This window comes from Octopus sinensis, linkage group LG3 (genome assembly GCF_006345805.1).
Source record: "Octopus sinensis linkage group LG3, ASM634580v1, whole genome shotgun sequence".
Lineage (NCBI taxonomy): Eukaryota > Metazoa > Mollusca > Cephalopoda > Octopoda > Octopodidae > Octopus > Octopus sinensis.
The window spans coordinates 103,658,215-103,670,714 of record NC_042999.1 but is presented as its reverse complement, the minus strand read 5'-3'; the positions used below and the strand labels follow the sequence as shown (position 1 = coordinate 103,670,714).

At 32.2% G+C, this 12,500-nt stretch overlaps 1 protein-coding gene across 3 annotated transcripts in view; it reads right to left on the bottom strand.

Moving 5' to 3' along the window:
- Window positions 1–12,500, bottom strand: part of LOC115209514 (acetylcholine receptor subunit alpha-type acr-16-like) — a 619,054-nt gene that overhangs the window by 88,200 nt on the left and 518,354 nt on the right. For all 3 annotated transcript variants that reach the window (XM_036501210.1, XM_036501209.1, XM_029777942.2), the window contains one exon: window positions 8,559–8,603. In XM_036501210.1, coding sequence (XP_036357103.1) covers window positions 8,559–8,603 — 45 coding nt within the window. The remainder of the gene's footprint in view (window positions 1–8,558; window positions 8,604–12,500) is intronic.

Here is a 12,500-nt window from a genome sequence, read left to right as displayed (position 1 = left end):
CCACAATGGGTGGATGGGTGCTGTTCTGAAAGGAAAATCATTATCTTTTAAGTGGCATGAAGGGAGTAAGGTATTGCTAATTAAGTGTCCAGAAATAACCCTTACATAATTAACCTCTAAACCGGTTTCTGCTACTCGGAGCCGTCTGATCGCGTGTAACATTTAACCAGGAACTCCCGATTTACATCTCTTTCTTCTTTCTTCACCCATATTGTGTCCATCCACTTCGTCCATCTATGACTCCCAGGAATGTCGGTTTTCTGGAATAGTTTTTTTTCCCGCAGCTGTCTTCTTACAACTCTCCAAGAGACACGTTACCATCATTGTTCTCAGAAGCTTTGTGAAATCCATGGCTACTGTCCCTTCTTCCGTACTATTCTATTCAAAAATTGAAAGGAACTTTTACAAAGTCCGGTTGTTCCAGCTGATACGAGTGATGAATAAAGTTAAGTGACTTATATTGCATGTAAGCGGTACTATTCTTTTTTCGTTCAAAACAGAACAGCTTTATTAATTAGAATTATTGGGCGGTCCTCACACTTTTTTCTCTTCATCAGAATGCTTATCAATCACTATATTTTAGCTGATATAGTATGCCGCTTTCGACTTTCAACAACTCAACATAATTTCAAATCTCTTGCATTAAGTTACCAATGTAAATAAATGGTGAGGTGTGGTTTACAAAGTTTTTGTTGAATGAGCTTTCATCACACAAATGTAGCGCTTCAGGTTGGAGTAATGGGACTGGGTTAAAAGACTTGATACCTGCTTCATAGATGATAGCCTCTGTATTGCAGGATCTATTGAGTGGACGAGTGGTAATGTCTCTGCATGAATATACAGCCTTAGTGGGTAGAGTTAAACTATAAGATGTAATCTGCTTCATATTGGTTGCACAACTAATCGTAAACATAACATTATTTCTATCTAAACAATTTTCTGTATCTAGTATTAAAGTGTTTACCTATTAATCTAAGGAAAGCTTTATCTATATCAATCTTTTCATGGTGACTATGATACACAGTATATGACATTTCTCGAGGTATTTTTTAACGCAAGAAGCATGTATTTGTTTTTTAACAGAACTGTTCAGTTAATGTACAGTATTTGGCTGCAAGAGGAAAGAGATCTATTACATGGTAGGTGAATCACGAAATAGGTGCACAGTTACACATCTACCCTATTAAAGCTGACAAAAATGTTGACTGTGAAAGTATTTTGTTACTGCCTGCAGGCTGATTATGCGACAATTGTATGTCATTGGTGGATTGCAGGAGTGGTTCTATCATCCATCTAACAAGCATCGCGGTAAAAACTAAACTGAAAAATGTCATTTAATATAAACAAATGACTTTTTCCTTTGTTGCAGAACTTTTGACTGTAATTGATGTGTTGCATTGTAGTAGCATTTTAAGATCTGTTAAACTGACTGAAATTTATATTGATTATCATCAAATAGTCCCTACTATGCATTTTAAATCATGCCACGATCAGAACTTAGTACTTGATTGATCGATTACATTGCCAACGAAAGCATTATTATGCTGATCGTAAAAAAACTAATATAACCAAGTCATGACATATAGTGACAACATCTATCTATCTATCTATCTATCTATCTATCTATCTATCTATCTATCTATCTATCTATCTATCTATCTATCTATCTATCTATCTATCTATCTATCTATCTATCTGTCTGTCTGTCTGTCTGTCTGTCTGTCTATGTTTTACTCTCTCTCTCTCTCTCTCTTTCTCTCTCTCTCTTTCGATATATATCTTAACTATAAAGATGGTGTGGGGAGAAAAGACTATTTAGAGTAGAAGTCGATAAGGCCAGTTCCTCTACTTTTCTTGTCCATAGAAAACTAAAAAAAAATAATTTGTTATCATGTATTCACGCTCATGAGATTACACATTAGAGTATGGCTAAATTTTTTATTACTTCTCTTAGATATACCTTGCTTTACATTTAAGATTATGGAACATACACTATTCGCCTACATCATTAATTAACTAAGAAAGTTAACTAAGAAAGTTATCTACGAAAATACTATCGAAATACTATCATGCAAGTCGGATTGAAAGAATTATCATAGACATGATATATATATATATAATATATATATATATAATATATATATATATATATATATAGAGAGAGAGAGAGAGAGAGAGAGACTATGTATATATGGTACATATATATATATATAGTACTTACATACATACACACACACACACACACTCACACATATATATGTATAAAGAGAGAGAGAGACTATATATATAGTAAATACATGCATACATATATATATATATATATGTAGTACACACATATATATAGCACACACGTATATATTCATACACATGTATATATATATACGTATATATATATATGTACGTATGCATATATATATATGTACGTATGTATGTATATATAAATATATATATGTAAATATATATATATACACATGTATATATATATGCATATGTATATATATATGTATGTATATATATATACATATATATATACACACACATATATACATACATATATATATGTGTATATATTTATATGTATGGATGCATGTATGTATGTCAGTCCCCCAACACATGTATACATTTGCAATCACACACACAAACACAGACACACACTCACATATATATATAAATACATACTTAAGTGCATATATCTGTATGGTTGTATGCGTGTCTGTGTTGGGTGCACGTACGTATTTGTGTCTTCACACATATTCTTTTATTCTTTCTTTGTTTCAGTCATTTGACTGCAGTCATACTGGAGCACCGCCTTTTAGGCGAGCAAATCGACTACAGGACTTATTATTTGTAAGCCTACAAGTTATTCTATCGGTTGTTTTGCCGAACCACTAAGTTACGGGGACGTAAACACATGCATCGGTTGTCAAACGATTTTGGGGGACAAATACAAACATACAAACATACACACACATAATATACATATATACGACGGACTTCTTTCAGTTTCTGTCTACCAAATCCGCCCGCAAGGCTTTGCTCGGCCCGAGGCTATAGTAAAAGACACTTGTCCAAGGTGCCACGGAGTGGAACTGAACCCGTAACCATGTGGTTGGTAAGCAAGCCACTCCTGTTGCCTAACACATTTGTATATATGCATACAAACACATATTTGTATATGTATATGCATAGTTGTATATATATATATATATATATATATATATATATATATATATATATATATATGTATATATATATATATATATTATATTAAATTAGAGATAAAACCACTATTAGGCATTAGAGATTTTTAATAAACATGCTCCTTATTACAATGAGGCCCTTAGAGAGGCAGGTTATAATAGTAATATTAATTTTTTTTATTAAAAATAAAGATAAAAATATTAATAATAATTATAATAATTTTGTTAGTAATATTGGTAATAATCTTAGAAATTATAAAAATAAAAATAATATAAATAAAAATAAGAGTAAAAATAAAAATAATAACTTTAATAATTCTTTAAATGTTAATTATAAATTTAAATCTAATAATAATAATAGTAATATGATAAAGAAATATAATAATAATAATGGTAATAATAATAATGATAGTTTTAATAATAATAATAAGAAAAATAAGAATAAAAGTTGGTTAATAGTTCCTTATGGTGCTCAAGTTAAAACGAACATCATTATAGAGATTTTAGATATTATTGAACTATTTATTCGAGATAATCGTAAATATAAAAACATTTTCTCTAGTAATAATTTTGGAGTAGGTTATTCTACCACTAATAGTGTAGGTAACATTATTTCTTCTTTTAACAAATTTAAACTGAATAATTTTTATAAAAATAAATTATATAATAATACCAATAATAAAAAAGATAAGACACTAATTAACTGTACATGTAGTGATAAAACTAAATGCAACTTAAATAATAAATGTGATATTAACGATGTAGTGTATAAATGTAGTGTTACATTACATGATGAGAATAATAATAATAATAATAACTCAAACGCGATATATATATATAGGGTCCACTTCCTCTAAAATAAAATTAAGAATCGCACAGCATATGCATTCATTTAAAAATAAAAACTTAATTAACTCCACTGGACTTAGCAAGTACATTTGGGGACTTAAATCCCAAAATATTAATTATGATTTATCATGGGAAATAATTAGTAAGGCTAAATCATATAGTATAGGAGGGAATTTTTATTTATGTTCAAATGAGTTTAAAGAAATTTTATTTTATAAGCATGATAATTTAGTGAATACCTGGGATGAGCGCAAAATAAAATGCAGACACAAGTTACTTTACTTATATAATAAATTTCTTGATAAATAATGAATATTTCTTAGCCTTAATTAGCTCCTTATTTGTTGATTTATGTAATAGTATTCTAAATATAGCAGGTGATTTGTAGTAATTATTATATTAGTTTATTTTAGTTATTTAGGTTCTGTTTTTAATTATAGTTAGTTTATATATAGTTGTTTATTTTATTACTAAATATTTTATTACTAAATATATTTTTTAATAAATATTTAATGGTTTATTGAATATAGAGTTCTTATAATTAAAATTAGATAAACTTTGATAAACTTAGATATGTTTTGACTAAAGATTGGTCCAGGCCATGTCTAACTTAATAGCATAACTTAGTTACTGTCTTTTTAAATTGATATTCGCTAGTTATTCCATTGATAATTATATTTATAGTATTTATAGTATTTATTCGATACTATATAACTACGAATTGATTATTTCTGTAAGTATTTTAAATAAGATTTCCGAAAGTTCGTTTAAGTTTGTTTGTTTGTATTTTTGAAATTAGCTATTTCATCTTTAAATATGAAAAATTAATTTATTAGGTCTTTATTATATGTGCATATATATTTATTTATAGAGATTATTTTAGATCTTAATTATAATATTTATATACATTTATATATTTTCATTGATAATTTATATATAATAGCCATTTAAAAAAAATATTTATGTAATTAGATATAGACTATTACCGATATTAGATTATTGGTGGGTTTCTTACCTAATAAATTAAAATTAATATTTAACATTATAATCGATTTTGATATAATTATAATTGTTAAGTTTTAAGTTTCTAGTTTGATAATAGAGTTTATTATAAATAAAATTATTATATTATTTATATCTTTAAAATATTGTTTAAATATTTCTGATTATTTTTTAAATATTTCAATTAAATGAAGATTGACTGTAACCATAACTCGAATTATTAATTGAATTAAACTTATTGTTATTCGAATTGGTACAGCCATGAAACGATCGTAGTGTTTTACTCTTTATCTTTTATTAATCTTTTAATACTTTTGATATTTAAAAAAATAAATAAATAAATAAATTAATTAATTAATAAATAAAATAATATATAAATATAAAAATATACCTATATACATATATATATATATATATATTATATATATATTTGTATATATATATATATATATATATAAAATTTATAAGTTTAAATTATTTAAATAATTTTTTATTTTTAACTTTTATATTTTAAAATTAATTTTACGTATTGGCTTATGTTTTTCACTGTTTGATTTGCCTAATAGTGGTTTTATCTCTAATATAATATAATATAATATAATATATTTATACTATAAAATTGGATTTAATCCTAAATCTAATTTTTTCCTGTAAGTTTGGATTTATTCCCTAATATTATATATATATATATATATATATATATGCATATACCTATATACATCTCTCTGTCTGTCTATCTGTCTCTCTATATATTCAGAAACACATACACACACATACATTCACGCATGCAGGCACACACGCACTCATATGTACATACATATACGTACATGCGTACATACATACATGCTTTCACTTACATTTTATCTTGCAAAAATCAGTAGTAAAAGCAGCAATGCTTCTAAGTTTTGTGACATTATTAATCTTTCTTGTCAAAATCTTGTTTCTTGCAGCTGCAGCAACGGCTAGTATAGATAAACCGATCATCAAGAAGAGAGAGAGAGGGGGGGGGAGAGAAGGAGAGAAAGAGAAAGAGAGAGAGAGATTGAAAGATAATGTTAGGGAGAGACTGCAGTTCAAATCGCATCCCGAGAGAATAGCTTGTTAGTTTTTGAAACTCTATTACGCTGCCGATTTCATTACAGTTGCCTAATTAACAATGCTAGATTAAAACCCAGACGGTATGGTTAACTGACTGATTTCGCCCGAAGGAAACTCTATATTTAGAAAGAGAGTAAAAATAAAAATTAGTTGAAAAGAAGAATTGTTGAATGTCTAATTTACTAGCAGAAGTGTCTACGGTTTTTATTCTATGATCGTCGTCGAGATACCTAACTTTGCTATCCTACTATACACGAAGAAACAGTTAAATTTCCTTGAAATTATTCCCTATCATGTTAAAAATGAACATATTGAATTATATTGTCCTTAGAAATGATACATCTCAAAGTCTTTCAGAGAGATTTATCCACCACTTTAATGTTGTCCTTGTTGCTCAGTGTCTAAGAAAGAACCATAAGTTTGTTTATTGAGTGGGAAACTGGCAAAATAACAGCAATTAAAACCAACAGTATATACAATAGTGTGTACAATGCTTGACCTGCAGGAAATGGCATACAAATTTCCTGCAAATAAAGTCCTTTTTGTCTTAAAAAGTGGGAGGAAGATATGTAAACAGAATGATGTATTATTGAATATACTTTAAAAACGCGTGAGAAGATCACAGCCGAATTGAATGATTTTAGTTATAGTTCTACTCATCCAAGACTGACCTGTGGCTAAACAACAGCAGCAACAAGAAAATCAACAATAAACTGGGTAATGCTGAACTCTCTTTCTCTCTCTTGTCGATCGGAGCGCTACAAATATCAACCATATGTCCATACGCTCAAACACCATTGCTTTAAGAAAATAGCGAACATATTGGAGAAATGAGTTGGCGGTGCACCGTTTGAAAATACAATAAAATGGGTTTGTTATGTGTGAAGCGATTTTGTTTCAAAAATCTTCTCAATCTTGGTCACTACTGAAGCATCGTTATCAGCCACATGACTCAAGAAAGGAATTCAATATGGTGATTGGGACTGCTAGAATCAGTACCCTTAAATAATAATCGGCGGTCCTAAAAACAGACAAGGACACATTGGATGCTGTAGTCTTAGATAAACTGTACTCGAGAAAAAGAGCTAAGGATAGTCACGATCGGACACTTTTTCATTACAGGTCTGCTCATAAGGTGGTGAGCTGGTAGAATGGTTAGCATGCAAGACAAAATGCATGGCAGCGTTTCTTTCGTCTTTACATTCCGAGTTCGCCGTGGTCGTCTTTGCCTTTCATCCTTTAGGGGTCGATAAAATAAGTTCAAGTTGAGCCCTGGGATGGTTGCAGTCGACCAGCGCCTCCGCTAAAACTTTAGGCATTGTGCCTATAATATTGGGAGAGATTATAGGTTTACTCGATCAGATTAGACGCGACGGTCAACAAGTATAAGAAGGAGTAGTTTACCAGTGTAGCCATTAGAAATATGTTCGCTCGAGTAATAGAGTAGAAACTGTTTACTCTCATCACCAATTAGTAGATACTTCTGTTTAGAAGTTCACAGTTTGACTGTATCATGCAAAAAGTTCTCAAAGTAGAATTAGTTATGTTGCCGTGAGGAAGAAGAGAAGTTTAAAGCTTATTAGTAGTTGTGCCGAACAAATGGATTGGAAGTGGTGAGAAAAGACAGAAAAAATTAATAGTGAAGAACAAAGAGAAGTGTGCGGGGTGGGGGTGGGGGATAAGGAGTGATAAAAATTTTAGCAGGAAGACAACGGTCAAAGTGAGGAGAGAATTAATAAAACAACAAAAAATTAGACAGCACAAGCAAATATGAAAAAGAAAGAGGGGAATGAGTAAATATCAGGAATCGTAGTTATCAAAAGTGCGTGAGATAATTAAATAATAAGGGTTTAATGAATTGATTGATTGATTAATTGATTGAATGATTGATTAATTGAATAATGAATTGCAAGACTTTGACAGCAAGGCAGTGAAGGTAAGAAATACTATTAGTGAGGCAGTTAGACGAATACAAAGAAGAAAACTTAAAAAGAAATGTAAGAGATAGATTTAAAAAGTAGGAATGAGAGAAATATATATATCGAAAGAGAGAGAGAGAGAGAGAGAGGGAAGGAAGAGAGATGAGTATGGAGAGATAAACATATCCTACATACATAGGGGAGAAAGAGGACAGATTTAGACGGAATGAGGGAGAAAGAGAGAGGGAGAGAGAGAAAGAGAGAGAGAGAAAGAGAGAGAGAGAAAGAGAGAGAGAGAGAAGAGAGAGAGAGAGAGAGAGAGAGAGGCAAGAAAAAATAGTATAACAAAATAAAATGTCGATATGGCTCCAGAAGAGGCAACAACAAAGCAGACCATCATGTGTAGTAACAAACAGCAGCAAGAACAGCAGCAGCAAGAACAGCAACAACAGCAAAATGCGTCTTAAAGTACGTAAAACTACTAACTTACCTGATCTAACCAAATGTTGGTTGTTAAAACCTGATTTCGTTCGTCCTGTTAAAATAGAAGAAAAAAAATACAGACATTAAAGATGTATTCAATGCATGTTAAATAAATAGCTGCAATATTATTACCAGTTCGAATATGCAAGTAGTAGCACGTTCAGACTTATAAACAAGCCATTCACTGTATTTTGCCATGCAGAAACCCCATAAAACAAATAACTGTCAGGTTACAAGGTGATTAGGCTTTGCATCATGAAGTCGTCTGGCGCGGGTGTGAAGATTCCATATTTCTATTGTTGTATTTGAGATCACTCTTTCCGGTTATTTAATTCATATAGGCATTGAGTGTGTGTGTAAGTACACACTCGCACATACACATGTATATCCATGTATGCATACGCACATAATATATATATATATATATATATATATATATATACATATATATATATATATATATATTATATACAAATAGATAGATAGATGAACACACGTAGATATATGATCATATATATTATAATGCACATATTCATATATTATGATGCACAAACAGATTATACATATATGTATTATATGTAATATATATATATATTATATATATATATGTATATATATATATATATAATATATATATATATATATATATATTATATACAAATAGATAGATAGATGAACACACGTAGATATATGATCATATATATTATAATGCACATATTCATATATTATGATGCACAAACAGATATATACATATATGTATTATATGTAATATGTAATTATATATATATATATATTATATATATATATAATATATATATATATATATATATATATATAAAGAGATTTCAACTCAAACAGCAGTAACTTACCTTGAATTCTACTATTCTACTATTTTACTATTAGCGGAGGATAAATTTACACAAATTTATATACAACGTGGAGAAACAAATATAAACCAAAACAAACGCAAGATTAGTTCTAAAACTAGACCCCTTTACACACGCACATGGTAACACTGGAAGCCATACTTATCAACGGACTTAGCGCACCAACTGACCCAATGTCAAAAGGTCAGGGGTCACTTCAACGACCCGTTAACCAGTAACAAACAACATCCTCCTTGATATCGCTATCTAACCTAATTCCACCAAACACTACCGTGGCAACCCAGGACTCACTATCGCAACAACAACAGCCTGCTACTGCTACTTCATTGGAAGCACCTTATTTGGCACCAGTATCTGATCTGATTCCACCCAGCCCTACTGTTGCAAGTCAAGTTTCATTTCCACTACAGCCACTGACCAATGAGCCTGCCAATATAGAAAAACCTCTATGCCCACGTCAAAAACCCTGTCGTTACAATTCTCAAGATAACTGTAGATTTGGCCCAGTGGCACCAACAACAAGGGATACTGTGTTTTTTTCCATCCTACCTTATGCTGTAGACTTGTTAAGGGCACCTGTCCATATGGTATAACAGGAAAAAACTGCCCTCACCTCCGCCCCAAATACTATCATAAATACGGAGTCCATGGCCCTGATCCTAAATATGGATGCACAAAAGGCAATGGATACACCTTCTTCCATCCTAAACTGTGCCAAAACTTCTGTGTCACTAAGGATGTGCTTGAAACCAGAATGCAACCACTACCATCCGAAGGGCACAAAACGACCGCAAAATAAATATAAACAGCAATAGAGGAGACCTACAACAACAACAACACAACAATAAAAACAAAATACAACCACATTTCACCTCCTACAACCAAACAACGAAGACAAAACTATGAAAAAACCATAACACGAAATAACATAAAAAATTAACTATGTATCATCTGACAAAGTGGCAAACCAAAGAGGAAACTCTTTTTTACTAACTTATCTAGAAAATATGAAGGCCGACCTAAACCAGGAGATCCAAAACACAAGGAACACCCCCACCACCAACTAGTAAATCACACACACACATAACTCCATACAAAAACTACCCTCATTGCTACCTCTGAACAACATAAAACATAACGCTGAGCTCTTAGAACAATGCAGACATCAAACTACCCTTACTTCGACATTCCCATTAAATGTACATGGCATCAACCCATCACTCATTGCCCCAAAATGGAATATCCCATACATAGAGAGTCTGGACAAATTTCTTCAAGGGATACCAGATAAGCCACCTATATAGTTAATCCAAACATGAACAAGGAAAAACACAACAACGCGAGGACGTGGTACAAGTATAGTGTTATTGGACGTTCAGGAAAGGAAAGAAGGAAGGAAGATCTAACGTTTCAAGCGGAGCTCTTCGTCAGAAACATAGAAAAAGGAAAGATCCAAGGAAGGGAAGCCGGAGAAAAAGACTCACTACTTGAATGGACTATGATACCACAAAACTTGACTTAAAAAGGATTTAGAAAATCCTATCAGGTGGTGCTATTAAGTTAGACATGGCCTGGACCAATCTTTGCTCGAAACATATCTAAGTTTATCTTATATATATATACACACACACACACACACAACACACACACACACATATATATATATATATATATACATATACATCATACTATATTATATATATACATATACATATACATATACATATATATATACATATATATATATATACATATACTCGCACATATATATATATACATATATATACACACATATAAACCTCTACATTTTACACACACGCACATGTATACATACATTCACTCGCACGCACGCACACACACACACACACATATATATATATACAATACACGCACACACACATACACACGTACATACACACACACCAGCACAGATGCCCACGTATACCTCCAACAAACAATACTCATACAGATACGCACACACTTATACACACATGGGCACAGACACACACACACATACACGCACGTAAGCGCACACACGCACACAAGCACACGCACGCACATTACGCCCACACAACTACACCCCCCACAAGCATACACAAATTCACATACACACCGATACATATACATACACACAATATATGCCTACACGTGCACACACACATACACATATGTATACACATATAGGCACACACACACATGCGCACACATACGCACGCACACACGCACAACAATGCACACAGCCAAAACTCACAACCCCACGGATACACGCATATACATCCATATACGCTTACACACACATACAAACGCACACGTAGACGCACACACAACTACACGCACATACGACACGCACGCACATACATACACACACACAAATGAACCCACACATACATCCCATACACACGGCACACAATTATACATACACGCACACAATTATACATACATGTATACACACATACGCACGTACAAGCACACACGAACACATACACTAAGTAAAGCACAGTTATTCGCCACACACCCAAACTCTACGCATACACACACGAACACACACATACATACACACACTACAAACAAAACACACACACGATACATATACATACACGCACACACACACATACTTCAAAGTAACAGTACTGACCTGTGGCAGGGACAAAAAACACCACTCCTTATTCTACTAGCCCTACAAACTAGCATACTACTAGCCTTAGTACTAGCCCTTTGTTTACAGCCACAACCACACACACATACACACACACACACGCACACACACACTCACATGTCATCATTGCACACATACAGACACACACACGCACACGCAGACCTCAGCGCTGCACATATCCACACTTACACACACATTCCCCCCTCTATCCTTCTGCTGTCTTTGACAATACTACTCTTCTGTCTTTGAAAACATCTTTCTTCACCCTTTTCTTTCCGGTGTACCGTTGGCGATTTTTTTCCCTGAGTCTTCCCTTCTCTGGATCTTTCCTTCTCCTATGTTTCTGACGAAGAGCTCCGCTCGAAACGTTATACCCTCCTTCTTTCTTTCTTTCCTGAGCGTCCAA